The sequence below is a fragment of the Adiantum capillus-veneris genome, chromosome 6, assembly GCF_014529385.1.
Source record: "Adiantum capillus-veneris isolate H3 chromosome 6, ASM1452938v2, whole genome shotgun sequence".
In the NCBI taxonomy this organism is placed as follows: Eukaryota; Viridiplantae; Streptophyta; class Polypodiopsida; order Polypodiales; family Pteridaceae; genus Adiantum; species Adiantum capillus-veneris.
The window spans coordinates 60,143,003-60,170,486 of record NC_140936.1 but is presented as its reverse complement, the minus strand read 5'-3'; the positions used below and the strand labels follow the sequence as shown (position 1 = coordinate 60,170,486).

The 27,484-nt window shown below is 40.2% G+C and overlaps 1 protein-coding gene across 2 annotated transcripts; it reads left to right on the top strand.

Annotated features, from left to right (window-relative positions):
- The first annotated feature begins 12,725 nt into the window (after positions 1-12,725).
- On the top strand, positions 12,726-17,110 carry SK2 (shikimate kinase 2). 2 transcript variants are annotated; one of them, XM_086514330.1, is made up of 9 exons: positions 12,726-13,265; positions 14,021-14,079; positions 14,163-14,290; positions 15,207-15,294; positions 15,382-15,464; positions 15,563-15,698; positions 15,852-15,930; positions 16,030-16,091; positions 16,545-17,110. In XM_086514330.1, exons 1-9 carry the CDS (start codon positions 13,004-13,006, stop codon positions 16,596-16,598), a joined length of 951 nt encoding a protein of 316 aa, XP_086370456.1. In that variant the 5' UTR covers positions 12,726-13,003; the 3' UTR covers positions 16,599-17,110. The 2 variants fall into 2 exon arrangements, with proteins under 2 accessions (XP_086370456.1, XP_086370455.1); XM_086514329.1 differs by having other exon boundaries at positions 12,729-13,271.
- Positions 17,111-27,484: the final 10,374 nt, after the last annotated feature.

Below are 27,484 nucleotides of genomic sequence, written 5' to 3'. Positions count from 1 at the left end.
TACAAGACAGGTGTGAGCGGGGAACACCTACCCTACGAGGTATTAAGACATGTTCCATTAATTCCTCGCATCCAACACATGTTTAAAAGCAGGTCTATTGTGGAGCTTCTTACATGGCACGCAAACCATCGCTCAAATGATGGAATGATGTGCGTCCTTGCCGATTCACCATCATGGAGGCACATCGAAACTCAATGGCCAGAGTTTGGGTTGGAGCCTCGACACTTGAGGCTTGGGTTAGCAAGTGATGGTGTCAACCCCTTTGGCACTAAGTCTACTTCATGGAGCACTTGGCCTGTGGTGATCGTCAACTACAATATTCCACCATGCGAGACAACCAAGAAGGGCAATATAGTTCTTTTCTTGCTTGTGAAAGGGAAGTACAAAGTGTCAAATATTAACATTTACCTCGAGCCCCTCATCAAGGAGTTGGAGGAGTTATGGAGAGGCATTCCTGTTGTCGATGTCTCACTTGCAAAGGCGGGAAGAGAGGCTCAAGTGAGGGGAATCCTTATGTGGACTATGCACGACTATCCTGGGCTTGGAGAGATTTCTGGTAACCCCCTGTCCTCTATCTCTCTTTCCCTCATTCCCTCTCTCCCTTTAGCTCACTTTAGTTCACTCATCTCTATAACCATATGATATGTATGCAGGGTTGTCCACATCGGGCCATAATCCATGTCCTACTTGCGGGCCATCGTTGGTGACAGAGAGGCTAGATTCCTTGTGCAAGGCTCCTGCAAAGTAACCTATCCAAACAACCGTCATTTCTTACCCCAAGGGCATAACAAGCACAAGGCTCCAACAAAGGGGAAGGCTCCTCTAAAGCTCACAATGGCAGATTGGGCAACCATTTGGGAGGAACACCACAACAACAATCCAGCTCCGTGTCCTTCACCAAAAGGTATGTTAAGGTATTCCATATTTTTAAGGCTTCCATATTGGAAGGACTTAAAAATACAACACCTCTTGGATCCCATGCACATATTCAAGAATGTAGCCCAAACACTATGGGACCACATTATTGGCAAGAAGGACTCTTTGGGTGCGAGGGAGGATTTGAGGCTTTAAAATGTCTCCCCGCCTCTGCCACTCCACGGCGTGCCCCAAATGGAAAGATTGTGCTTCCTAAAGCACCATGGATGCTAGCAAAAGAAGAATTAGACAAGGTGAAGGGTACCATTGCCTCTATTCGCACACCAACATGATACATGAGGTCACTAAAGGGAGCTTTCACAAAAGCGAAGAAGGGTGGAAGCGTTCAATTGTATGGGTTGAAGTCTCACGATTGGCACAAGATGCTTCAGGTAATCTTCATACTCCCTATTCTATCTATAGTTTGTGTATATGACTATCACTCACATTCCCTTTCCCTTATTTACATTGTAGTTCATTTTGCCGGTGAGTATGTGTATATGTCGGGACAAGAAAGCCAAGGACGCTATTTTCAAATTAGGAGAGCTAGTAAGATACACCACAAAAATCCACTCAACTACACCTTTTTTATGTACACAATAATTTCAACTAGCACTTAGTGTATCCTTGTGTGTTTTCTTGTAGATTTGTGAGCTCCAAGGAAATCGAAATAGATGTTGTCCCTGCTACTCAAACACTTGCAACAGAAACTGTGTGTGCCATTGAAGATGCATTTCCTCGATCGGTCCTTCTTAGTCAAATTCACCTTTTGGTTCACGTGATGGAGGAGATAGCTATTGTGGATTAGTGCACGCACGATGGATGTTCTTCTTAGAGAGGTTTTTAAAGACTCTCAAAGATTTTGTGCGGCTACGGTCTCAACCAGAGGCATGTATGGCTGAAGGGTGGATTATTCAAGAGGCATTTGTTTACATATCAGAGGATTTGGCACAAGTTGATCCTTCAATGCCTCGCATGTGGTCAAATGAGGAAGATTCAAGGATGACTTCACACTTGACAAGTGGAAAGGGAAAACTACTTAACATGGATATGAATCTATCCCGAGTGGTCGATAACTTTTGCATTCTCAATGCGAAGATTATGACCAAGTGGGTGGACTTGTGGACAGTGGCAAAGGCCAGGCGTTTGCAAGAGAGAGAAGCATGAAAACAAGCACGTGGAGGAAGGAGGGCACCCCCAGTGCCTAGACACCTTGCATGTTTTCCAGATCTCATTAGTGCAGAGTGGATTCATGAGAGAATGACCAAGGCAAAAGCGTGCAGAGAAGCATCACCAACAAAGAATGGGAGTATGCACGAGGCTACGTACCAAAGGTAGAGTACTCATATACCTAAACCATATTGTCTTGCTATTTCTTGAAATTATCTTTGATATGTATTTGATAAATTAATATATTTTTCTATTTTGTAGTGCCTTTCCTTTAACTCTATGTGGTCAAAGGGTCGTCACTTTCATACGCGCCACATTGACGAGCGTAGAACCACCATGGATTGTGCCATCATGGGCAACTTTGACACAGACGGTGATGAAGCCAAGTACTCCAGAACTATTGAAAGGATACTAAAGGTTAATTTTAGAACCTTTCATAGCTTCATCTTCGAGTGCAAGTGGTTTGCAAATGTGTTTAGACGACATGAGAATGGCCTCTACATGGTGGATTCTAGTGTGCATCAAACAGGGAGGTATGACAATTTGGTTTTACCGCGCAATTGTGAGTAGGTGAGTGACATGTACCTTTTTTATTCTTATTTACTTGTTGTAGCATTAGTTATACCAATGTTACTCACTTTGAGCTTCTATTTTATAGGTCATCTATATCCCAGCAATCCACCAACCAAAACTTTGGTTTGTAATTCCCGTAACACCTCGTGGGAGAACCATTTTTTCCACTAATGAAGTGGAGACTATCTTCGACCCTCTTCCACCTCCGACTTTGGATGAGGTGGAAACAGAGGAGAGGGAGGTCGATGAATCAAGTCCAGCGGCAACAAGTCTTAGCGAGGAGGATTGTCATGATGATGAAGATGATGAGATGGAGGATGACGAACTCGAAGATGATGAAGCTGGCAATCATCCACAAACGACAATTCCGTTTCTCTCTTTATTGATTTAGGAGCCATGGGCTTAGAATTGGATGATGCTTCATGTAGAGATCTTTCGGAAGATGATTCATAAACATTTTTCAGTTATGAAGTTTTTTGGTCGTGTAATCCCTTCACCTCTCTCTCCCTCCTCTTCCTCTCTTTAGATTTGAGAATATGCTCAATTATGTTAATCAATTGACAATGATTACTTTAGTTGTAACCAAGGGTAATCTTAGGTTGGGTTCAGACGAGGCTGGAGGAAGAAAGGCTTTCTGCAGGTCTGCTGCCACCTCGTCTGAACGGTGTTGGAGGAAGAAGAGCGAAAAACTGAGAGAGGTGGAGAGAGGCCAGCAGCTCTTCAGGGTGTGCCAGAAGAAAAATGGCGGGCCCGGGGGAAGATGATATCTACTGCTACAGCAAATAGGCTTTTGCCACCCAGCTTAGACGCCCCTTTGGGAAGCATTTCCGCCGCAGCATCTGAACCGGGCCTTATATTCCCCGACTCCTTCTCCCCCCCCCTCCCCCCCCCCCCCCCTCTCTCTCTCTCTCTTTCTCTTCTTTTTTATATTTGAAAATTATATACAATATTCTTTCATTTTTATTGAGAGGAGGGAAACACCAAAATATGAATTGGGGGGGGGGGGGGGGGGGGGGAGTTAATCCAGAATTTGAAAGTTTAGGCGCTAAATTTGGGCAGCAGATATAACGACGGTAATGAGCATGGTAATAACAGTGGTAATAACAGTGGTAATAATAGCGGATAAAGTCATGGTAATACTTTAAACAAAAAAAAAACCCCGCCCTCCTCTCTCTTGTTTCTCTCATTGAATTTACACCTTCTCTCTACAAAACACGATAAAACAGCACGGTAAACACTTGGAGATTTTCATAGTGAAACACGCCATGATTGGTGGTATTTCATTTGGTTTTGTCATGTCAAGCTCTTGCTGAGGAGTTTCAACTTTTGTACTTGCCAAGTTGTCGGCTTCTTCTTTTTGAACACTAAGCATCAAGTTGTAGAAGGCCCCATCTTGACCTTTGTACCGTCTTTGGCTTGGTTGTCCAATTAAACTGACTTCTATTGGACTGATCTATTGGATCTTGCAATTTTGGTTCTCAATTATAAATCTAACCATTGTAATCCATGTACAATAACTTGTGAAGATTTCTAGATAGACACTTGGGTTGACTTTCTGAACTTATATCTGCACTTCATCTTTGAGCTTGCAATACCTGGCTCCACTGAAGTCTGTGAATATCTGGGAGTTTTTTGAATATGGCTTTACTCTGATCAATAGGATCTTGACTCATGTGCTGCTTTTGTTGCTCATTAAGTATCTATGGCCTTTGAATCTGCATATAAGACTTTATCTCCATTGTCTCCATATAGCTGTAAAATATGCTCTGTTATACTTGTGCATGTATTGCCACTGCTACTAGCTTGCTCTGTTGTACTTGAATTCTCGGCTCGATTTCAGTCCATATTGAGTGTTCTGTAAAAAATGTAACCTAGCAGATTTTGGTATCGATTAGCAAAATTTATACTGCTAGTACTAGCCTTATCTGCAATCACATGTGAGTGGCTCATGTTCATCCAATTGGAAGCTAATTTTTAGTGCAATTACTTGCACTTGTCCATTTCTAGCATGCAAAATTTTGAAATTTGTCTGTCCCTCAAACGGCTTTGAGTTGGTCGTTTGCAGCTGTTCTTTTGCTGATCTAGTTTGCATTGCCATGTGTGATTCTCCCGACGGTGTGTTTTGTGCTTTTCTGTCTCTTTTTGGCTCTTTCGACGACATTTTTTTTTGGGTAAAATTTTGAATTTTCTAAATTTTTGTCATTTTTATTATTTTTTTGGAAAACTTTTTATTTTTTAGGAAATTTCTCTGAATTCACAAAAGTTTTTGGGATTTTAAGAATTTTATGGAATTTTTGAAGGTTTAATAAATTTTCTTTGATTTATTGTGATTTTTTGATCAATTTTTTATTTTTAATGAATTTTTATGAGTTTTTATAATTTCATAATTTTTTTGTGATTTATGAGATCATTTTTTGATTTTATATGGATTTTTATTTGAGCTTTTAAGAATTTTACGATTTTTTGTGATTTATTAGATCATATTTTGATATTTTATGGATTTTTTTTGAGTTTTTATGAATTTTTTATAATTTATGTGATTTATCTGTGAAATATTTTTGATTCTTTTGTGAGGTTTTGATTTTGTTTTTTAACTTTTTGATGAGTTTTTATATTATTTTTCTTAAAATCTTTAAAAAAACCTTTTTTCTTTTTATTTTGTGAATTTTGGCTATTTATTGTTTTTGTGATTTTTATGGTTTTTTTGTGATTAAATAAAATGATGCAAAATAAATAAAATAAATAAATATATTACCTTCTTACCTGTGGCGGGCTGGCAGCAACGTTGACTTTTGGGTGACAGCATCGCGTAGCATGAGGTGGAAGACAAGGTCTGGCGCGCGGGGCACGAGGAGAGAGAGAGAGGGAGAGAAAGTAGGTTGCCTTGACGGTGTGCAGCACGGGGCAGAGGAGACTGTACGAGACTAGCACAGCAGAGTAGAGAGAGAAAGAGCCAGTGCGTGCCTCCGTCTTCCTCTATCATACCGCGTGCCACAGGTGGCGTGACGGCTGCATGGGTGGCGAGACAACAGGGCAGAGGAGGGTACACGACAGAGGGGAGGGGGAGGGTGTGTGTGTGTGAGAGACAGAATAGGACAAGGAGGGGGAGAGAGGTGGGTCACACAGGAGAGAGAGATGTCAGCAAGAGACAACGAGGAGAGAGACGAAGGAGAAGGGTATTTTAAAGTCTTAGGAAACTATCCCACGAGGTGAGAGAGAAAGTTAGAGGTTAGAGAGAGAGCATAAATAATCCTTATCAGTGGGGGAGAGAGAGTGAGAGTGAGAGGGGGATGAGAGAGAGAGTTAATCATCACTGGGAGTGGGGAGGAGAGAGAGTGAGAGAAGAGAGAGAGGGGGATGAGAGAGAGTGTTAATAATCGCTCTTTTGGGAGGGGGAGAGATATTTTTTTAAAAAAAAGTTTTGATAATGTTGAACCTTAGCACCGCAAGGAGCTGTTCTCATCACGAATCCGCAAAAAATCAAAAATCAAGTTTTCCACGAACGTCAACGCCGTATCGGACCGCACGCCAAGGTTTTATTATGCATAAGAATGTTCTTTTAGTGACAGATCCAAATTATATCAGGTATATTGTATTTATATGAGATCTATTTGCACTTGATTTCATAGATGGTATCTGTACCACGTATATTATCACCTGGTCATGCACGACATAGTCGACTATGTGATGATTCGCGAAAGACGAGGCGCCAAATAGCACGAGAGAGAACAAGGCATTCACTACAAAGTACTATTGGAACTTTATTGGAGTGCAATGAAAGGCAAAGCATGCATGATGTACATGAAGGAAACTCTGAAGCCATGAATGTTAGGACAACAATGAACTTAGTAGAGGGAAACTATTCTAAAGTAGAAAAGCATTGTTTGTCCATCCGCAATGAATATCCAACGTCTCTCCTTTTACATCACAAGTCTATGGCACCAGTTCTATCCAAAAAGTGTGTGTTGCACAATTTAGGAAGCTTAGATTATGTTTGCTCCAAATGTGGAGCAAAGGCCTGGAAGGACGAAGGAAAGACTATCCAAACATTTGTGGGTAAATATTGTTGCTCTGATGGAAAAGTCCAATTACTTCCTTTGAATGAGCCACCAAATGAATTGAAAGATTTGATGAGCTCAACCACAACAAGAAGTAGACAGTTCTTACAAAACATTCGAGGATATAATAATGCATTGGCATTTGCATCTCTTGGTGCCCATATCGATGAGACTATTAATTATGGTGGGAGAGGTGTATACACTTTTAAGGTTCACGACTCTGTCTATCATAGCATTGGTTCTTTAGCGTTGGCCGAAGGACAAAATGAAGTCCCACGCTTTGCACAATTATATTTTTTTGATACCGAACATGAGTTGAGCAACAGATTGCATCATGTTTCAAATTTAGATCGTAGTATTCTAGAGTGTTTACAAGTGATGATGCATAGAGTAAATCCTTATGCAAATGCTCTACGATCTGCTGCTTCTTTGTCTGGAGATGCTATTGATATGAGGATGGTTATTGCGGAGCATCGTTGTGATGGTTGGCAATATCTTGCTCCAAAGGATTTTGAAGTTGCTGCAATTATACCAGGACAAGGGGATGATAGAAATATTGGCTATCGTGACATCGTACTAAATTTTCGACACGGGGGTTTGAAAAGAATCTCCAGCATGCTTTGAGCTTACATGTCCTTATTGTATGTTTTATTATTTCCAAGTGGAGAGGATGGGTGGCATCTTTATTTACAGACTACAGATGGAAAAAATTTGAGTCAAAAGCAATATTATGTCTTTCGCTTACAAGTAAGAGATGATACTGTGGAGTGTCTTCTTCGAGGAGGAAGGCTATTACAACAGTATGTCGTGGATGCTTATAGTACTCTAGAGGAGTCATGGCTTTTGTGGATGCGAAATAACCAAAAAACACTTCGTGGTGAAGTGTACCAAGGATTGGTTGACATGGTTGAGGCTAGAGATGGCTTAGAGAGGGCTGAAGGTCAAAATGTTGGCCGTAGAATTGTTTTGCCTTCATCTTTTGTTGGAGGTCCAAGATATATGTGCCAACTATTTCAAGGTGCAATGGCAATTGTTCGTAGTAGGGGAAAACCGGATCTCTTCATCACATTCACATGTAATCCACGATGGAAGGAAATAGATGATGCATTACTACCTGGACAAAGTGCCGTTGATCGTCTTGATCTGACTGTACGAGTATTTTATCAGAACTTCCAAGATATGATGCATTTACTTATCAAGCAAGCTGTATTTGGGGAGGTGATTGGACATGTTTCAGTGATTGAGTTTCAGAAAAGAGGTCTTCCTCATGCACATATATTGTTGATACTTGCATCCGAATATAAACCCACAGATACATTACACTATGACAAGTTGGTTTGTGCAGAGCTCCCTAACAAAAATGTGTTTCCAGAATTATTTGATGTAGTGAGTCGTTGTAATGTTCATGGGCCATGTGGTCCTTTGAACTCACGTTCTCCATGTATGGTTGATGGTAAGTGTAGATTCAAGTTTCCACAAACATTTTCTACGTCTACAAATGTAAACGACAACAAAGTTTTTCCCGTTGGGTGCTTGATATTGGCAATGGGATTATGGATGATGGAGGAGACTTAGACAGAGTCAAAATACCTTCTTACATGATGCTTCCAGGAAATAGTTTGGCAGACTTCTAAGCTTTATATATGGAGATTTGTGTCATTTGCAAGATCATGTAACTTTTTTCAAAGATCGAGCAATACTTGCTCCACGGAATAAAGAGGTGGATTTAATTAATGACTATGCATTGCAAAGAATGCATGAAGATTGCAAAGAGTATCTGAGTGCAGATTCAATTTGTATGTCAGAGGAAAACACACATTTGTACACAATTGAATATCTGAATAGCCTTACTCTTGGTGGTGGTTTTCCACCTCATGCTTTAGTCTTGAAAGAAAATGCTCCTATCATGTTGCTGCGCAATTTGGATCCAAGACGTGGATTATGCAACGGAACTAGATTAATATGCAAGCAATTTCATCATAAGGTAATTGAAGCAGGGATAGTTACAGGATCAAATATTGGAGAGAGAGTTTTTCTTCCAAGGATTGACTTTATTATTGGAAGCCATCAGGGGCTTCCATTTCAAATGAAGCGTCGTCAATTTCCAATCAGGCTTGCTTTTGGGATGACTATCAACAAAGCACAAGGGCAAACACTTGGAATTCTTGGTCTATATCTTGAGTCATCGATCTTCTCTCATGGACAGTTGTATGTTGCAATGTCACGTGTACGAAGTGCAGCTTCTATAAGGATTGTTGTCAATACTGAAAACACTCAAGCGGAGTGTTACTACACTCCAAACATTGTATTCAAGGAAGTATTACAACTAGCGAGCTCATAACAATAAGTTCAAATTGACATTGTGGCTCTCACTTAAAGTCAGACACACTTGATGTTAAATTTTATTCATATCTCTTAAATCAAAGTATTTCCCACAGATGGACCCTCGACACAGTGCTTCCTATGTAGAGGGTCACATCACTGAATTCATTCGAGGTATTTATCTTCTTTTTTAAATTAGTTTATTAACTTGACCTATTATTTTCTTGAGAAGATTGGCTTATACATTGACTTAATCTGTTGAAGATCCACCGCAATGGAGGGGAAGAGTTCATGCTATGTTTTTGGTGATTTTATTTGATCAAACTCATATTATATTGGAAGAGTTTTTATATATGGTATATTTGTAGTTTTAAGCTTTTATTGCTCTACATAATTCATGGATGCCTTTGCACAGATCACTCCCATAGAGGTTTTATCATCGTAGGTGTTTATGAAATGCTATACTTAGGTAGAGATATGTCCATGGAAGTTCTTGGATACTACCATGCCTTTTCTTCAAACCACGAGCATCGTCAAATTCAAGTTAATATTTGGTTTGTGAGTGACGAGAGGCCAGTCAATGCACAACAGGTGGGGGTTGCTGGAGACCGCACTACACCATATCGATTGAGGATATTTACTCAAGTTGAAACACCACCCCATATCTTGCAAAATGTATATAACATAGGTCCTTGGACTTATAGAATCCCTAATGTAGTCTCTCGAAGGCTACACTTTGAATAACTATTTTGTATTGTCTCTTTGTGAAGTTGTGAAATTTCAAAGTTTTTTGATTTGCTTTCATTCCTCTCTCTCTCTCTCTCTCTCTCAAATCCTTCACTAAAACAAAAGAAAGAAGGACATGATTCTCTACGGCATGATCGTCAAAGTTTTGTTTATTCTATTTCATATTTGTTCCTCTTAAACTTCCAGATCTATACTGTTAGAGCATATAAAGAATGGCACGACACATCATGGTTTCGTACACCCTCAATGATGTACCTACTTATATTAGAGGTATGTAAATGTAAAATCTTATCTTTGTTACTTACTTTTACCACGAATGAGAACTTTTTCGCCTTTATTTGGTATGTTTACACGTGTAACATTTTTTCTAGACTCCATTGTGGAGGGATCCTGCACATACTGAGGATATTGTTCGTATTGTTGAGGATTTTGAGATCCTTCGGTGCGTATAGCTTGAACTTGAATCCATATGACGTTAAATGTGTTGTTACTTTTTATGTCTGAATGGTTGGTTGTTATTTTCGTTGCAGGCTTCAATATTATTGCAGATATTCTGTCTTGGCATTATATGAAGCACGATATTTTAGAAGTGTTGTAGGTTATTATCACATAGAGTTTGATATAGATGATATGCGAATCACTGTACGAGAGTTAGGTATGCAACGCCCTCTCAATTGCAACTTTTCATACGGTCCCTATGGAGTGAATGAATGGATGTTTAGAATCTATTCTTTGGGTGAATCACCTCGACGCCTCGGTCGCAGTGTTCGACGTGTCGGACCTTGGATCTTGAGAGTTCCAAGTAGAGTGTGTCGTAGTCTCAACTTCTCTAGATGTTCGAACACTTTGATCCATTGTTTATGCATTCTAAGTACCATATTTTTTTAGTTACTGTTGGCTTAATCAAGTGGATTTTTATCTACTACATAGGTTAATGTGTGCGTGCGTGTGTGTGTGTGTGTGTGTGTGTGAGAGAGAGAGAGAGAGAGAGAGAGAGAGAGAGAGAGAGAGAGAGAGAGAGAGAGAGAGATTTGCGAATTGCTAAAGAAGGTTAACATGGGTCATGATGTATTGGCTATTCTTCCAATACATATAAAGATGATTATATATTTGAAAGTTAAGGAAGAGAACATTTGTCAAGGATATGGTACATGGTGTTGGTGGCATCATTGGGTGTATTCATATGCTGATGGGTAGTATGGAAATTGTGGACGGTTAAGCATTATACTATGCAAAGTGTCACAAATATTGAGCGAAATAAAATTGATGAGAGTCCTACAAGAACTACATACGGTTGATATTTATTATGTCAATGTTTGTGGTTGTGATATTCAGTTGCGAAAGATATATCACAATCACAAATCTTACATTTCGGATGAAGAGTTTAAAATTTTGAAACTAATTGTGAAGGTTATCAATGCGGTATATTGGAGTGATCCTCATCCGTTCAATTATAGAGTAGAATATGAGTCGTTGTAAACAAAAAATTTGAGGCTGTTGTAAAGACTTTGACCTAATGAACCTCTTGACACTTTTTGGCATGACAATTAGTAATTGAAGTATTCGTATTACACTTATACTTTTTTAAAGTGTTTAAGTGGCCATGTTGATCGTCTCTCTCTCTCTCTCTCTCTCTCTCTCTCTCATTTTAAGCTTTGAGTACTAATGTTGTCTTCTTTTCTTGCAGCCAATTAAATGGCTCACGAAATTGTGAATATTTTTCCAAGTGTAAATTTTTTTATTGTTGATGCCTTTGAAGAAAATTTGTTACCCGCTGAACGGGGATGGCAATGGACATGGGAAGTGATTGAGAAAAACTACACTATTTGGGGGTCATATGTAGATGAAGAGTTGGACACCATTTACATCAAGTTGCTTGATCCCTATTTCTTTTCCAACATTAAGCTCATGCTCTTAAAGCATGAGCTTGGGTTGATTCATCATTACAAGATTTACTTGAGCTGGGTTCAAAAGTTAGATTTAAGAGAAGTTTGTAGAGCTTCGGTGCAATATCTTGATCCTGTTGAAATAGCACGACCTAGAGTGCTATGCAGATATGTTCCTGAGCCTTTTTGGCAATAATGTAAACTGTTTTTTTTAAAAAACTATGTCTCCTTAGTCATTTGCTTTTATGTAATCTCTCTCTCTCTCTCTCTCTCTCTCTCTCTCTCTGCAAAAGGGGTTAAATTTACCAGGAGTAGTTTAAAGTGACCAAAGACAGAAAGTGTCGATCGTGTGTGTGTCATGGAGAAATGTATAAAGATGCACACACACACACACACACACAAACACATACAGAGTGAGTGGCAAGAACGAGCGAGACTCGCCGATAGACGGGACGCGCGAGCTAGTATATATATATGGAGAGAGAGAGAGAGAGAGAGAGTAGATTGCACACATGGGCATTTGGCTGATCTATAAGTATTAAAAAATGCGGGTAGGACAAAAAAAGAAGCCCTTAGCAATTGCTGAGTGATGTTTGTCAAAATTCGAGCTTTTAGATTCTCTTTTTCATTTTTTGGCAAGGCAAACATGACTTGCACCAATGGTTAACATCCCGATGAATGCTTGACCATACATAGCCTTCTTGCAAAATTTTATGCAACATAATCTTCATGAAAAAATAGCCTCCACAAGATCCCTCATGATTTAAGATCTTGTAAATTTTCTCTTTCCATGGCACACAAGACAAAATTAATCACTTCTTTTCATGTAAAACACATCATCAATCATTTTATATTTCAAACTTTTTTTTTATAGATGCATACTTTTTGAAAAATGATAAACCTTCATGTAGGGCACCTTCATCAATCCCATAATCCATTAGCTTGTAGATGACGTGGATGGGCTCACGGATTGAAGGCGCAGGAGGTTCAAAGCACGTTTAGACGACTGGTCTTAAAAACGACTCTTTCCAAATGCTAAAGCGCATGGGCTGCCTGGGCTGCAGGTTGCCTGTCTTGCCCCTAAGGGCAACGCCCCCCCTCTCTCACACGCACTCTCTCTCTAGATATACTCGCACATATACACAGATTGTGGTTTCTTTCTCATTGATCAGTCGCTGCGCTTCCAATCAGACCTTGCGTCTCTAAAGAGACTCTCTCTCTCTCTCTCTCTCTCTCTCTCTCTCTCCCCCCCCTCCCACACGCAAACAAAAACCACGCACTTTTTCCTCAGGAGTTCTCTCTGTCCGTCTGCCTGCCTTCCTCGGCTCGGAAATGGAGACCTTGCAAGTGAAGAATGTGCAGATACCCTCCGCACACTTCAGGGGCTCGCGCACTGACTGGCAGCAGCTCTCCTCTAGCAAGAACTCTCTCTCTCTTGCATCAGTTTCCAAGCTACAAGGATCAGGACGCAACATTTTGCTCTCTAACAACCAAAACAACCACCTTCTCTTGTCCAAAGATGCTTCTGTTTCCACCCACAGAATTCGCTGTTGTGCTGCCCCTGCTCATCCCCCTCTCAATGGATGCCTACCAGGTTTTGGTCTGTTCTCATGTGAGAGAGAGAGAGAGAGAGAGAGAGAGAGAGAGGGAGGTTTTCATTTCTCTCTGAATTTTTTTATTCTGCGCATACTTCATTTTGCACCCTTTTTTGCTTCCTGTCTCCTCTTTGTATTGCAAGTTGCTTTGTGGAACGAATGATTGTGTTATGGTCGACTCACTCTGTGCATTAGATGTGTGCTTCGGAGTAGAAGCACACAAAAAATGAAAGCTGATGACTTATGATTGGACTTTTATATGAGCTTGTGTCAGGGATCGGGTTATTGCTTAAGCATGGTTCTCGTTCGCAGCTGTGGGGACAAAATTGGGGGAAGGAAGAAGAAGAGAAATTTTAGTGTCGTAAGAGCAATCCCAAGAGACCTCAGAGGTCTATCTGAGGAGCCTTGAACTCAACTCCAGGGAACTGGTATAGCCAATCTACCACATTTGGGAGGGAGTCGGTGATTGTTGGCCTTGAGTTCATGTTTACTTTGGCAAGATTGGACATTCTGTGGTTCTGTAAGCCTCCATAAGGTTACACAGAGCGTCAATGCACATTGTCACAGAAAACGTTTTCCATGAATTGTGCTCGATTTTGTTGATCTATACCACTCTTGCCTACTGATGCTTTTCTGGAAAGAAATTCACCTGGTTACCTGTTTTACACTAGGATTCAAGAGTGTTTACGTTTTGCATTATAGTGATCCATGCAGCCAGTTATTCACATCATTGTTCGTTGCACATGTTCATCAGCGACATGCTCGACGAGCGGGAGCTACAAGGTCCACGCTGAGGATATGCTGCTTTTGAAGGTGCTTGCTTTCTGCTTTCATTGTCTGGAAGGCTCATTTGATTAATCCAAGTTTTAAAGCTAATTTCTGTGCTTGTGTTGTAGAAAAGAGGTGCTGATTTGGTGTCAGACCTTAGAGGCACATGCATTTACCTTGTTGGCATGATGGGGAGTGGGAAGTCGACAGTTGGCAAGGTCTTGGCAGATGCTTTGGAATACCAATTTGTCGATAGGTAATACATTCTTCACAGTGAATAGCTTGCTTTCTGCTTGGTTTAGTAGCGATTTGGATACGTCTTTTTCCCTATTGTTTGCTAGTGTTTTCATGCCAGAAGCGTGATACTTGAAAGTTTAAAGAAAATGGCTCGTGTCTAAATCCAGGGTGGGCCTAGAATTTTAGTATATGCCGCAAATTGCTCTCTGTTTGTGTTTGCGTGTACATTGTGCTTACTTTCTGAGATGCCTTTCGCCTAAATTTACATCCATGTGATTAAACTGGGCACCATGGAGGTCTTGTTTTCTTCATTTAGAGCTTGCAACCGGAATGTCTTGTGGCTTAAAATGTTCTCAAATGTTGGTGGGCAAGGCATGGAATTGGGCAAAATTTTAGGTCAAGATTTTGTTGTCTTTTCCCACTTTGGGCATGGACTGTTTCTCTTTGTGGATTTTCACCTTTTCAGCACTAATGCATTAAACCTACCTATAATATGCATCCTCATTGCCTCAGAGAAATTCAATTGGCCCATTGATCATGCACGCAGCAGATGGACATACCAATTAAGCAATCGTAAATTGCTTGTAGGAACATGTAAGGCTTACTCAGATGTGTAAGTGCTTAAGAAAAAAATTTATGGTTGCGAGTGTGTCATGTGGTAGGTGGAATTGGGATGTGGAAAACTTTTATGTGCAACGAGATGTTATGGAGCAAAGGTTTCACAGCAAGAGTGGCAAAGTAGTAGAGGAGGACGAAACAAAATTAACAAACTTGTTCACTTCTGAAATTCTGATGCGGAGAGTGGATGCAGAAGCAATAGAACAAAAAGACTTTTTTCCCTTGGATTGGAATTTGGAAAGCTCTATGGCTTGCTTTGCATTGGTTGTTACTGACCCAAAGCGACCATTAAACTAGTTTTCCACTGGTTCTTGCAGTGATAAGGTTATTGAAGAGGCTGCCGGTGGAGTGTCTGTAGCTGAACTCTTCAAGCAACAAGACGAAATGAGTTTCCGGTGCGCTGAGGTACATGACATAATGAATTTTTTTGCCAAGTCGTGCTTACCTTGGTTCAAGTCCCCAATGTTCATTCAAAATGCAATCTTTGAACAGACACAGGCGTTGAAGCAGCTCTCATGCAGTGTACACTTAGTTGTAGCGACAGGAGGCGGTATTGTCATCCGACCTGAAAATTGGTGCGATTTTTGTGCCGATTCTTCCTGTTTATATAATGTATGCCGTGATGGTTGGATTCATGTCCTGAACATGCATGTGATTTGCCTATTTTTTGCAGGAGCTACATGAGGTATGGTGTGTCGGTGTATTTGGATGTGCCTCTCGAGTCCTTAGCAGAGAGAGTGGTTGCCGCTGGAACTCATTCTCGGCCTTTGCTTGGTGGAGAAACGAGGGGTACATCTGCGTACACTCAGGCAAGTGGGTTTGTATGGAATGTATCTTTGGGTGAATTCATGGTTATTTTTAGATGCTGTCGTATCACTTGATTTACTACATGCCTTGAGAATGAGCTTTCAGAATGGTATTCTTAAGGATGCATAATATCTGACACATTTACTATCTTGTAGGCGCTGGAAAGGCTGAGCACTATTTATGAGAACAGAGCATCTTGTTATGCGAATGCAGATGCCAAAGTCTCCTTACAAAGTATGTAGAAATTCTGTCAATGCAATGTGGTTTTCTTGGGTGAGGGTTGCTGCATCTCATGTAGTAGTAGCTAATGTTTCTGTTTCACTTGTGCTGCAGAGCTGGCCACTAGCCTTGGATATCAAGTGGGAGATCTTACGCCAACACTTATTGCCATGCAGGTATGATGCATTTGTCCTCATTCCTTGTCATATCACAATAAAACTTTACAAGCTACAAGGGCAACGAATGCCTTGCCCTTGCAAAATTTTGTAGCAATCCAATTCTAACTCAGCGGTCCCGTGCCTGCACAAAAGCCATGATTTTTCCCATAGACCTTTCTTGGAGGTCTACAGTAGAAATTTGGCTATGGGGCGGCACAGAACCATTGAGTTGCTGGATCACCACAAAATTTGTAGGGGTCGAGAACGCACCAATTCCCCTTTTCTTGCAAGTTTTCATTGCGATAGAGTCTGTGGCATGATTGCCCCCGTGTTGCACCATCGTCACATTTTTTCCATGGCATATTGTGCTTGTATTTGATTTGCAAGTGCTCATGTGACATTTACATTGTAATTTGAAGGAGATTTATTGGAAAATTGCCAAAATTGAAGCTTTTGACATGACCTTTGCAGACCCTTGAGGAGATAAAGGAGCTACTCATACACCGAAAGCAGAGAGAAAAATGACTGGATGCCCCCAAGCAAAGTCTCACTTTGATTAGTGCGCAGTGAAAATCAATAAGTGGCCATCCAGTTTCGGGGTAGCTTGTCATTGGCTTTGCTATCACAATCATTGTTTGTCAAAAATCACAGCTGCGATTTGTTTTGTGCATTACGAAGCAAAACCCATCACGTGCAGTGTACATAGAGCAGCTGCTATTGTCTTCATGTCGGTGCTAGTGCTTACACATACACAACATACACACTCTTGTACTAAAGCTTAAGCTTCGGTGCTGACGAGAATTGCTATAATCTTAATCGGCACTTTGTGGAGCAAAAGATATGCAACTATTTATAAGGAGGATAACTTGTACTGACTAATGCATACTCTCTGGAAGGGCCTAGTGTCTTTGCAGCAGTACCCTGCTTTAGGCAAGAGTTGTAGTGGCTCCTACGAATGGCCGAAATCGGCCCAGTTGATTTACTTGATGTTTCGTCGAAGAATAAAAAATTGTCAGGCTCAGGGAATAGGATCTTGATATCCAGTGCAATCATGGTATGCATGCATTCTCTTGCTCCCATCTCATCGGGGTTGTAGGGTATCCCTTGTATGCAGAACCAAACAACCTGTCTGCTGGTGTGTGGCCCCTCTTTGGATATTGGGATGGGATGGTAATTCTCTGGAAAAAAATGTCAAGGTGTGATTGTTGCCCTGATTTGGACGAGTGACTTGATGTTTGTGTCTCAAGTTCACAAAGGACAATGGTGTTCTGGATGCTCTCAAGCTCCTCACTCTACCTATTGGTGCAATTCCTCTCTACTCCAGGAATACAGGCATTGTGCTTTGTGGGCTTGTATATATAACCATCTATCGGACCAATCCATCCTCCTAGAAAATCAAATCATGCAGCGACTCTCATAGCACATCTTCATCAGCAGAGGCTGTTTAAATGTGATCTATGCCTCATTGTCATTGTCTGAGAACCTGATTCTTTTCACTTTGTGAGGTAGATTGATGTGACTTTCACTACGTGAGGTGGATTGCTGGGGATTGGAGGTAATATTGAAAGGGTGGTAGGTGCATGTCTAGGCCATATTGAAGCGCTGGGTCACTTGTATCATGATCTGCGCTCCCTTGCCTCTGATTGGTGTGTTGACAGCTTGGAATGATGGTAGCACAAACTCTGTAAAAGAGGGGCCTCCACCAGCCTAACCACTCCTTGTGCTCTACCCCCTGGAGTGGTTGAAGGTGGAGCCTTGCTTCACGCTTCTTGTTTGGATTTGCCATTGCCTTTGTCTTCACCTTTGCCCAAGGGAACCATGGTTCCGAGAAGATGAACCTACCCATTGCTTTGCTCTGAAGCCTCGCCTTGGAAGCGGTGGTTACCATACCTTGCACACAGCCCGTACACGGAGCCTTGCTCGAGAATTTTGCATGAATGGCATTGCTCTTTTGCAACTTCAATGCTCGTAGGCACAATTTTAGGAATTTTGCACCACGCCATTAGTGCCTATAGTGGACTCCATCCATCCAGCTTGGTTTGCAAAAATCAAAGTGAGGCCTCTCTTGTATAAATACTCCTCTAGTACAGCCTTTGCTTCCGTCTTTAGTGAGTATTTGTGCAGCTGTGGAGCTCCGGTGTCGGTTGCTCAAATTCACATAAACCTTGGTGGTTGGTTGAATGTCCATGTTGCAGGTGTGGGATCAATGCGCGATGAAACGAGTAGATGTGGTCCAGTGTGACTCTGGGGCTTTACTTTAGATGGTTGCTAGGGCATGATAGAGGTTCTTTGCATGCCCCACTCAACTATCGATGTGGTAAAAGGAGTAGAAGTCGTCCGGTGTGGCATGTGCTGTGCTTTGGAGGGATGCTAGGGCATAATAGAGGCTCTTTGTAAGAGTGTTGCAATTGTTGGGAATGAAAGGACACTTTTGCTCAACCCTAGGGACGACCGAGGCTCTTGAATTGGTGCAAGAATGTGGCTACATCCCTTTTCATGAGCAAAGTCAATAAAGTAACTCCTTGACCTCCTTTAGTTTCTACTTTTTATGACGGTTAAGAGTCGTCATTTAATGTGCATCGACCATCTCTTTATATGGACACAAGTCTTTTGACTTTCCATTTTCTAAATTCACCCTTCATTTATGCACTTGCTGTTTTGAAAGGCTTTTCATTTTTTCAAGATTAAGGGCACTAAATAGGACATGTGCTTTGTTTCTTTGCAATGCCACGCATTGACATGTTTGTATTGTTGTTTGCATGGGTTGCCAAAATGGCTGTCCTTGGGCAAGAGTGCTATAGTATGTAGTGGCTTGAACACAGGTGTTGTGAGCGAATCTGCTAATGGCCAACGCATGTAGTATGGAGGAGAGCTGGTAGTATGGCCAAGTGGTGTTGAGGGGTCCATCTTGTAAACACACTCATAGACATAAGCAAAATCATGTATGCATGAGTGAATGAAGTTGGTGCACTAGGGCCGCCAAAACCACTAAAAGCCAAGCTTTTTATTGACCTTTTGATCAACTACTACTCTATTTTGGCTAAGAATCACTAAAAAAAGGAAGATAATTTTTAAATTGATTAAAGGTATCATGCAAAGGAAGGCACATTCTAGATAATCCCTACACTTTGAAACAAATGCTATTTTGATTAAAATTTAAAGTTTCAGTTAAACAAAAAAGAGAAACTTCAACTTTTTCATATGAACTTTTTTACATTCAAAGTCCTTTTGCTTTTCCACTCTTATCTTTACTAGCCTTTCAAGCAACTTCCATTGAACATCCCTTATTTTGGCTGCCTCTCTTTGTGTTTTGCTGATAGAGTTCATAGATTGTATTGTTTTGATATCACCGACTTTAAAAAATTATTCCTCGTGCATGGTGGGAAGCTAAGGAAGGTGGGTCGCCACTGCTCGGCACATTCAATCCAACATCACTTTCACTATCCATATTCTTATCCTCACAGATAGCTTTAGCCTTCACCTCTCTCGGAGGCAAACAAAAATACAAAGAGCTTGAAGGATTGGTTATCCTGGAAAAAATGAATCTACCATGCTTTGATAAGAAAGTTAGGGTTGAAGTTTTGCATCCTACCAGATTAAGGATGTAAGGGAAGGGTTAGAGTGGGGAAGTGAGAGGAGGGATGGTAGAATCAAGATGTGATTCATGATTTTGTTCAGAACTAGTGTTCATGACTAGTTTCATTGAAATAATGGGGAGAAAGGATTAAATTGCATGTCTCCAATAATCTCTGTTGCAATAACTAATTTTTGGCCTCAATGCTTATGCCATATTCTTTATACCATTGGACAACACTTTTTTAAACATGAAGGAAAACTAGCTTTGAGGAACACTCAAGATATTGTATGGCTAGATTATCGAGTTTGCATCGTGAATAAGATATATTAGCAAAACCAAAAAAATTACATAGACTAGCCATTTTTGGACCGAGCCATGGCACCCCATACATGCTTGGATACAATTCCCACCAAAAGAAGCATACCCAGATACAAAAGCTAGATTATCGAGTTTGCACATCCTGCTTCAAAAGTACAAGACAAAGGTGGTAAATAACGAGTTTGCACATCCTACTTCAAAGGTACAAGACAATGGTGGTGAATAACAAAGAAGCACTATCCTTGCAAGACTACATAAATTAGTTCTTCAAAAGGCAAGTTTAGAGGTCAATGAATTGGATACTTATGTTACATAATTAGCCCCGCAAAAGTCAATTTTAAGGGATGATGGGTGGTTCAGAATGAAGATTTTACTTTCTTGGGAAAGATAATAAGAAAATTCAGTTAACTACTTATCCTTTGTATTATCCAAGAGTATAAACGCGTTAACTCTATTGACCTTTACAAAAGGTTTAAGACAATGAGACGGTCATCTTCTACTATGTTTCAAATCCCCATCCATTAGGTCTCCCCAATTTCAGAAAAATAAAAATTCTTTCAAAATATATTAAGTGCATAAGTGAAGGGTGACTTTAGGAAATGAAAAGATATATGAAGGTGGAAAGTTGAAAGACATATAAAGGTGGAAAGTTAAAAGACATATGAAGGTAGAAAATCAAAGACCTTTTGTGTCCATATTTAGAGGTGTTTCTCTTCTCTTTTATTTTTTCTTTAACGTTTTCTTCTCTTTAAAGTGTCCTCTCTCTCTCTCTCTCTCTCTCTCTCTCTCTCTCTCTCACACACACACACACACACACACACACACACACACACACACACAATATTGTATTCATCTTTCCCATCTAATATTGTTGCAAATCTACGTGCTTCGTCATTGTCCGTTGCTACTTGCTATACACTAGCGCATCATTTTTGTTGTTGTTGAGGGAATCTTTGAATAAAGAATAGCTTTTTAATTTTTTTGAAGCCATTAAGAATACCTTTAATTTTTCATATTAATATCCACACTTGAAAAACTATAAACGTAATTTAAAACCACACATCCTCTTTGGAAACAAAGTAAGAGTTGTCAATAAAGTAGTCCTTTTGACCAATGAGAGGAAAAACCTGATCCAAATCCATATTTTGGTTCCATTTGAACCCTTTGCCAAAGAACAATTTTTTTTTTTGGCAAGAATTTCATTGCAGGTGCTTTTTGAAAATCCGATGGGCAAATTCTCAATGATTCTTATGAACTTTGAGAATAGCAGAATTAGGAGAATTAGAGTGAACATTTTTGTGAGACTACTTTGAGAACATAGAGGGTGAACTTAATTAGGGGTAGCAACATAAACATAGTACTTAATTAACTTGGCATGAAGAATACTTTTGCAAGAGAGAGAGTTTAGAGAACTCGAAAACAGTTGAGGACCGGATTTATGTGGAGCCGGTCCCCCCTTCAATAGGTTGTTGTATTATAGATTCTCCCATCAAGAGAGACTTGGTACAATACAATCTTTGTGTTTCTTGTGACCTAAGTGATGCAATGAATATGGAAAGCTTCATGCAACACGAGCATAAGATAGACTTTGTAAAAAGCATTAACCATCCCGGACCTCAGTCCCAAGGCCTCAAACACCTTTAAAGGTGGAGAGAGCTAGCGGGGAATGAGGATAGAGAAGAGGAAGAAGAAACATTCATAGGAGAAAGAAATAGTTCCTCACTTATCATCAATTTGCATTCCATAGCTAAGAGTGTTGGTGTAGGCTCTCAACTTCTCTACAAGCTTGGAGAAGGAGATGGAGCTCTTGCACTTTGCAACTAACACAATGAGAGTGTGTGTGTGTGTGCTTTGGTCGACCCCCTCTTCTAGCACTAGCTTGGACTTAATTGGACCTCCTCAAGCTTGGTCAATCACATGCTTAGTGCATATCAAGCAACAAGGGTAGCCTTGGGACAAGTGTCCCCCTTTCCCATTTGAGAGAGAGGACTTGATAAATGCATAAACAATAAATTAAATTAACTCAATTATCATTGGACCCCTTGGGAGGCCAACCAATAGGCTTTAGGAACACTATGAGGGCAACATGAAGAGGAGCTTGATAAGTGTCCTAGTTGCTTTCTTTGTACCAAGGTTGCCTTGTGTGAGGGCATGTGTGTTCTCTCTCTAGCTCCTACAAAGAGAGCTCACCCCCTCATGAGTAGAGATGTGCTTTGACTTCAAATACCTTAACCCCTCAAGCAACTTAGTCATGGAGCACCTTAACACCTTAGTCATTAAGCACCTCAAGCACCTTAAGCACCTTAGTCAACAAGCACGACAAGCACGGCAAGCACCTTATTCAACAAGCACCTCAAACACCTTAGTCAGCAAGCACAAAAAGAACCTCAAGCACCTTAGTCGGCAAGCACGACAAGCACCTCAAGCTTGGGCCGGGTTTGCACCTCAAGCTCAACCTTATCTTGTTGCCTAAGGTCAAAGGAAATTTAACACTAACCTTTGGAAGTCTTTAATGAAGCTAACCCTAAGGTCTTTAAGCTCCATTAGCTAGCATTGCTCTTTGACATGTCATCTTTCATTTCGACCCCTTTACCATTGGCCCAGTGTTGAGATAGATCTGTAAGCACATGTCTATATTCTAGCCTTGGTTCCCGTTTATTCTCCCATATTAAATGATCAATTTAATATGAGAAAATCATTTGGATAGGTTAGATATTAGATTTTATGACATCACCTCTCTATTGAAATCATAGTCGTTCTCGACTATGAGGTAGAAGAGATAAAGCCTTAGTCATTAATCAATGTTTCTTAGCAGGTAGAGGATCCCTTTTGACCCTACGACATCATCCCAAGATAGATGACTAATCCATTTGGTGCTTGGGAGACGTAGTTTCCACAAGCATGTCTGCTCTTTAGTCCATTTCATTCTCCCAAGTAGAGTGACAAACTCTACTTGGTGTTTGAGAGACGTTGTCATCACGGACATGATTCTAAGCATGCATACGACTTAAATTTGTGCACAGTAAAAAGAGAATTAGTTTTATAAGACAAAAAAATTGATCATACAAAAGAAATATGTACATTTGCTTACTTTAATGTAGCATTATAAGCATTGACAACATTCATACTATCCTTAAAGCTGTATTCCTTGCATCTATCTAGCATCTTCAAAAGGATAATTTTTTAACTTAATAAGATATCGCCAGATAATCTTACCACGTTGTAGTACCTTGTCTTCATGCCGAGGATAGCTTTGGGTTGTAGCACCTCTTCTTGGTCTTTGATTTTGGGAGGGTCTTCAATAATTGGTTCACTTGGTGGCTCTTCTTTGAGGGCTTAAGTAGGCACATAAAAATCATTGTGTATGAGCCAATGGCTGGGCAGCTTGAGTTGATAAACCATCTTATTCATTGGCTTCAAAGTTTGAAAAGGACCATAGTATCTTTTTGCTAGTTTAGCATAATACTTTTGATGGCCTGTAGGATTTTTGCCCGTCGTTTGCCTCAATCGAGCCTTGGGAAACTTTAGTAAGATCCAACCATTTTCTTTAAATATTAAGGCCCTTCTGTGCTTATCAGCAAAAACTTTTTGCCTTTGTTGAGAGATGGATATAGCCTCCTTAACCTTTTGAAAAGATTATTGTAGGTCACCGCTATACTCATCGGCAGCAAAGATCTTCCCATATACTTTAAGAAGCAAGGGACTTTTAGGTCTTTCCTCAATGATTTCAAAATGTGCTTTTCTCGTAGAATCAACTTTTTGCCATTGTAGAGAGATGGATATAGCCTCCTTAATCTTTTGAAAAGATTATTATGGGTCACGGCTACACTCATCGGCAACGAAAATCTTCCCATATACTTTAAGTAGCAAGGGACTTTTAGGTCCTCCCTCAATGATTTCAAAAGGTGCTTTTCCCGTAGAAGTATGGACAATATTATTGTACACATACTATACAAGGGGCAAGTATTTTTCCCATTGTGAGCGTTCATCTAATTCTGTAACATAAGTCTTCAGTAGATCGAGAATCGTAAGATTGGCTATCTCACTTTGGCCATCCATTTGTGGGTGATAGGCTGAAGAGAAATTCAATCTTGTACCTAGCTTTTCAAAGAGATCTTATTGGTCATTCTAGAATCTCTATCTGACACGAGAGATGTTGGCAATTCATGGCGTTTGAAAATCTAGAATATGAAGAGAGTTGCCATTTGCTGTGCCTTAATAGTCTTTTTGACAGGAAAAAAATATGCTTGCTTGCTAAACGTGTCGACTATTGTCCATATTCCCAAATTCCCATGGATAGACTTTGGTAATCCAAAGATAAAATCCATGGATATACTCTCCCATGGTGAACTAGGGATTGGAAATGGCTGACGTAATCCAGATTGTTTCCCTCTATCATACTTAGTCTTTTGGCATACCACACATTTTGAAACATACTCTTGTATGTCTACTTTCATGGTAGGCCAATAGAAGTACGTCTCTACTCCTCGAAGAGTAGGTTGAATACCTCTATGCCCCACATAGGGAGGAGCATGGGATTCATACATGACTTTCTCATGAAGGGAGTGGGTAACACATAACCTATTGCCATGGAGGAGATAACCATCCTGCAAGGTGAATGTAGCAACATAACCATTATACTTAATTAACTTGACATGAACAATACTTTTGCAAGAGAGAGAGAACCTTTAGGATGGGAACACATTTTGGCAACTTTAGATGTGGGCATAGTGGCTGACGGTCCCACAACAAAGTTTTGTGACAAAGATGGTTATGAAGTGATCCCATATTACATGGTCAATGTAGTTGCAAAAGAGGGTGAGGGTCAAACCTCAAATAAACCCAAAATAGGAAAACAAGACAAGGATGGAGAGGAAGAGTTGTTTTACGACTCTCCGGAGCATTTCAAGTATGAGAATGACGCAGATGACAAATTCTTTGACAACCCAAGTGATCAAGAAGTGACCATAAAAAATGTCAGGTTTTATGATTTTCCAAATCAAAAACCTGGACGACAGCAATGCTACACAAAGAAAAGAGCCTCAAATGTCACCAGAGTAAATCTAATGCCAAGAGTGAAAGGGAAAACACATTTTTTGATGCTTATAAAGGTAGAAGATAAAATCTCAGGTTAGTTCACCAAAACACAGGATGCAAAAACAAAAGAGGGTATTAGAGGCCCGAGGAAGCAAGCTCAAAAGATTGAAAAGGAAACGAAACAAAAAAAACCAAAAGAACCAGGGATGGGATGAAAATCATAGAGGATCATTCAAGCATAAGGTCTTCCACTTTTCCAAGCTATGATCCATTCAAGCATAGAGAACCATATAGTCACCACCACTTGTCCAATCTATGATTTACTCAAGCATAGAGATACATGAGTTCCACCACTCGTCCAAGATCTACTCTATTCAATCATAGAGAGACACAACGTCCACCGATCTAAGCTCTATTGAAACATATAGAGCCATAAGTTCCACCATGTGTCCAAGTTATGCTCCATTCAATCATAGAGGACCATAAGGTTTACCACTTGTCCAAACTATGCTCTATTGAAGCATATACTTTCTTCCCCAAAGCAAGGGTTGACATTATGTCTTTAAAATCAGGGTCAGTAGCATACTCATCTATCATAGAAGATAGATCATTGTGAGTTGCTATAGACACTGCATTAACTTTTGGTCGTCGTGAAAATGCATCGGTCACTTGATTGTGCTAACCAGCAATGTGAGCAATATGAAAATAAAATTGCGAAAGAAATTTTTCCCACCTCATTTGTTTGTCGAAAAGCTTGGTTTGCATCATGAAGTACTTGAGACTTTGGTGGTCTATTCGAAAAATAAATGGAGTTCGCAATAGATAGTGCTTCCATGTGTCTAAAAGCATGTAGACCAACTAAAAGCTCTTTTTTGTATATGTCCAAGACTCGTTCATTGGCATTGAGCCTTCGGCTCAATGCCGATGAACGACAAGCTATGGCATGCCCTTCTTTAGTAGTCATATGCTATGGCATGCCCTTCTTGAAGCAAGACAACATGCTCCAAGGCAATCACCACAAGCATCACATTGAACCTTAAATGGATTTGAGAGATCCAAAAGCATAAGGACTAGTTGGGAGGTAAGCTTCTCTTTGAGCTTGTCAAAAGAATTTTGCTGCTTAGTATTCCATAAGTACTTAACGTTGTTCTTTGTTAAGTCATGTAATGGTCCTGCCATTTGAGAGAATTTTGCTATGAAGCGTCTATAGTACCACACATACCAATAAAGCTTCTTAGCTCATATAGATTCCTTGGGTTAGGCCATGCTTTTATTACCTCCAACTTTGATGGATCCATACGGATACCATCTTGAGAGATAATATGACCTAAACATTGAATCTCTTGAATGAAGGAAAAATTCGCTTTTCTTTTGATTGATAAAAATATTTTTTTCCCTCAATGCTTGAAAAATCACATGGAGATGCTGTTTGTGTTCCTCCAAGGACTTGGAATAGGTTATGATATCATCAAAGAACACTCCAGTGAATTTGCAGTAGGGTCTAAAAGACCAAACCTTGTACAAAACACGGTCTTTAGGATATATTCATTCACTATCCTTATTTGATGATAGCCACTTTTTAGGTCAATCCTACTGAAGTAGGTAGAATCTTGTAGCTTATTAAACAGATCTTCTATGCAAGGTACAAGATATCTGTTTTTGACAGTGATATGGTTTAGTGCTCGGTAGTCCACACACATGCGGTATGTACCATCTTTCTTTTGTACTAAAAGGACTTGAGAACAAAAGGGAGAGGAGCTAGGCCTCACCATCCCTTTGTCTACCAATTCTTGTACTTGCCTCATAATCTCCTCTTGTTGAGCATGGGAAACTCAATAAGGAGGCTTGTTAGGCGGCGGTGAGCTTCATGGTAGGAGCTCAATTCGATGGTCATCCCCTCGCTTTGGAGGTAAGTCCATAGGGATATCATTGATGAACACATCTTGGAATCCTTTTAGAAAATTAGACAAGTCTAACTCTTCTTGATTCCTACCATTTACATTTGATGAAACATTAGGACCTTTCAAGGACTCTTTGACAAAAATCATGTACGCAAAAACTGAGCTTTTTTATTGATTTGTCAAAAGCAAAAGAATTTACAAGTGGTATAGTACGACCGAACTCACTAGCATCTATATATACATGCTCTTTTTCCTGTAGGTGAAGTAGATTCTCCTTTCAGGGAACTTCATGTTGGCAGCCATGCGGTTGAACCATGGTGTCCCTAGGTTAACATCCTCATGTTGGAGAGGAGAGATGAAAAAGTCTTCTTTGTTGTGACGTAGCTTTGGACACGAAGTCTCAACTTCATAATCAAGGGAGTAATGGAGGCTTGCTGTCCCTTGAAAGATGTATCAACAATTACAATATCTCCCATCTCAAAAGCTTGAATGCCCAACTTGGTGGCCAACTCCGTTGATATGAAGTTGTGAGTAGAGCCAGGGTCAAACAAGATGAAGGAATCATGCTCCCTTACCTT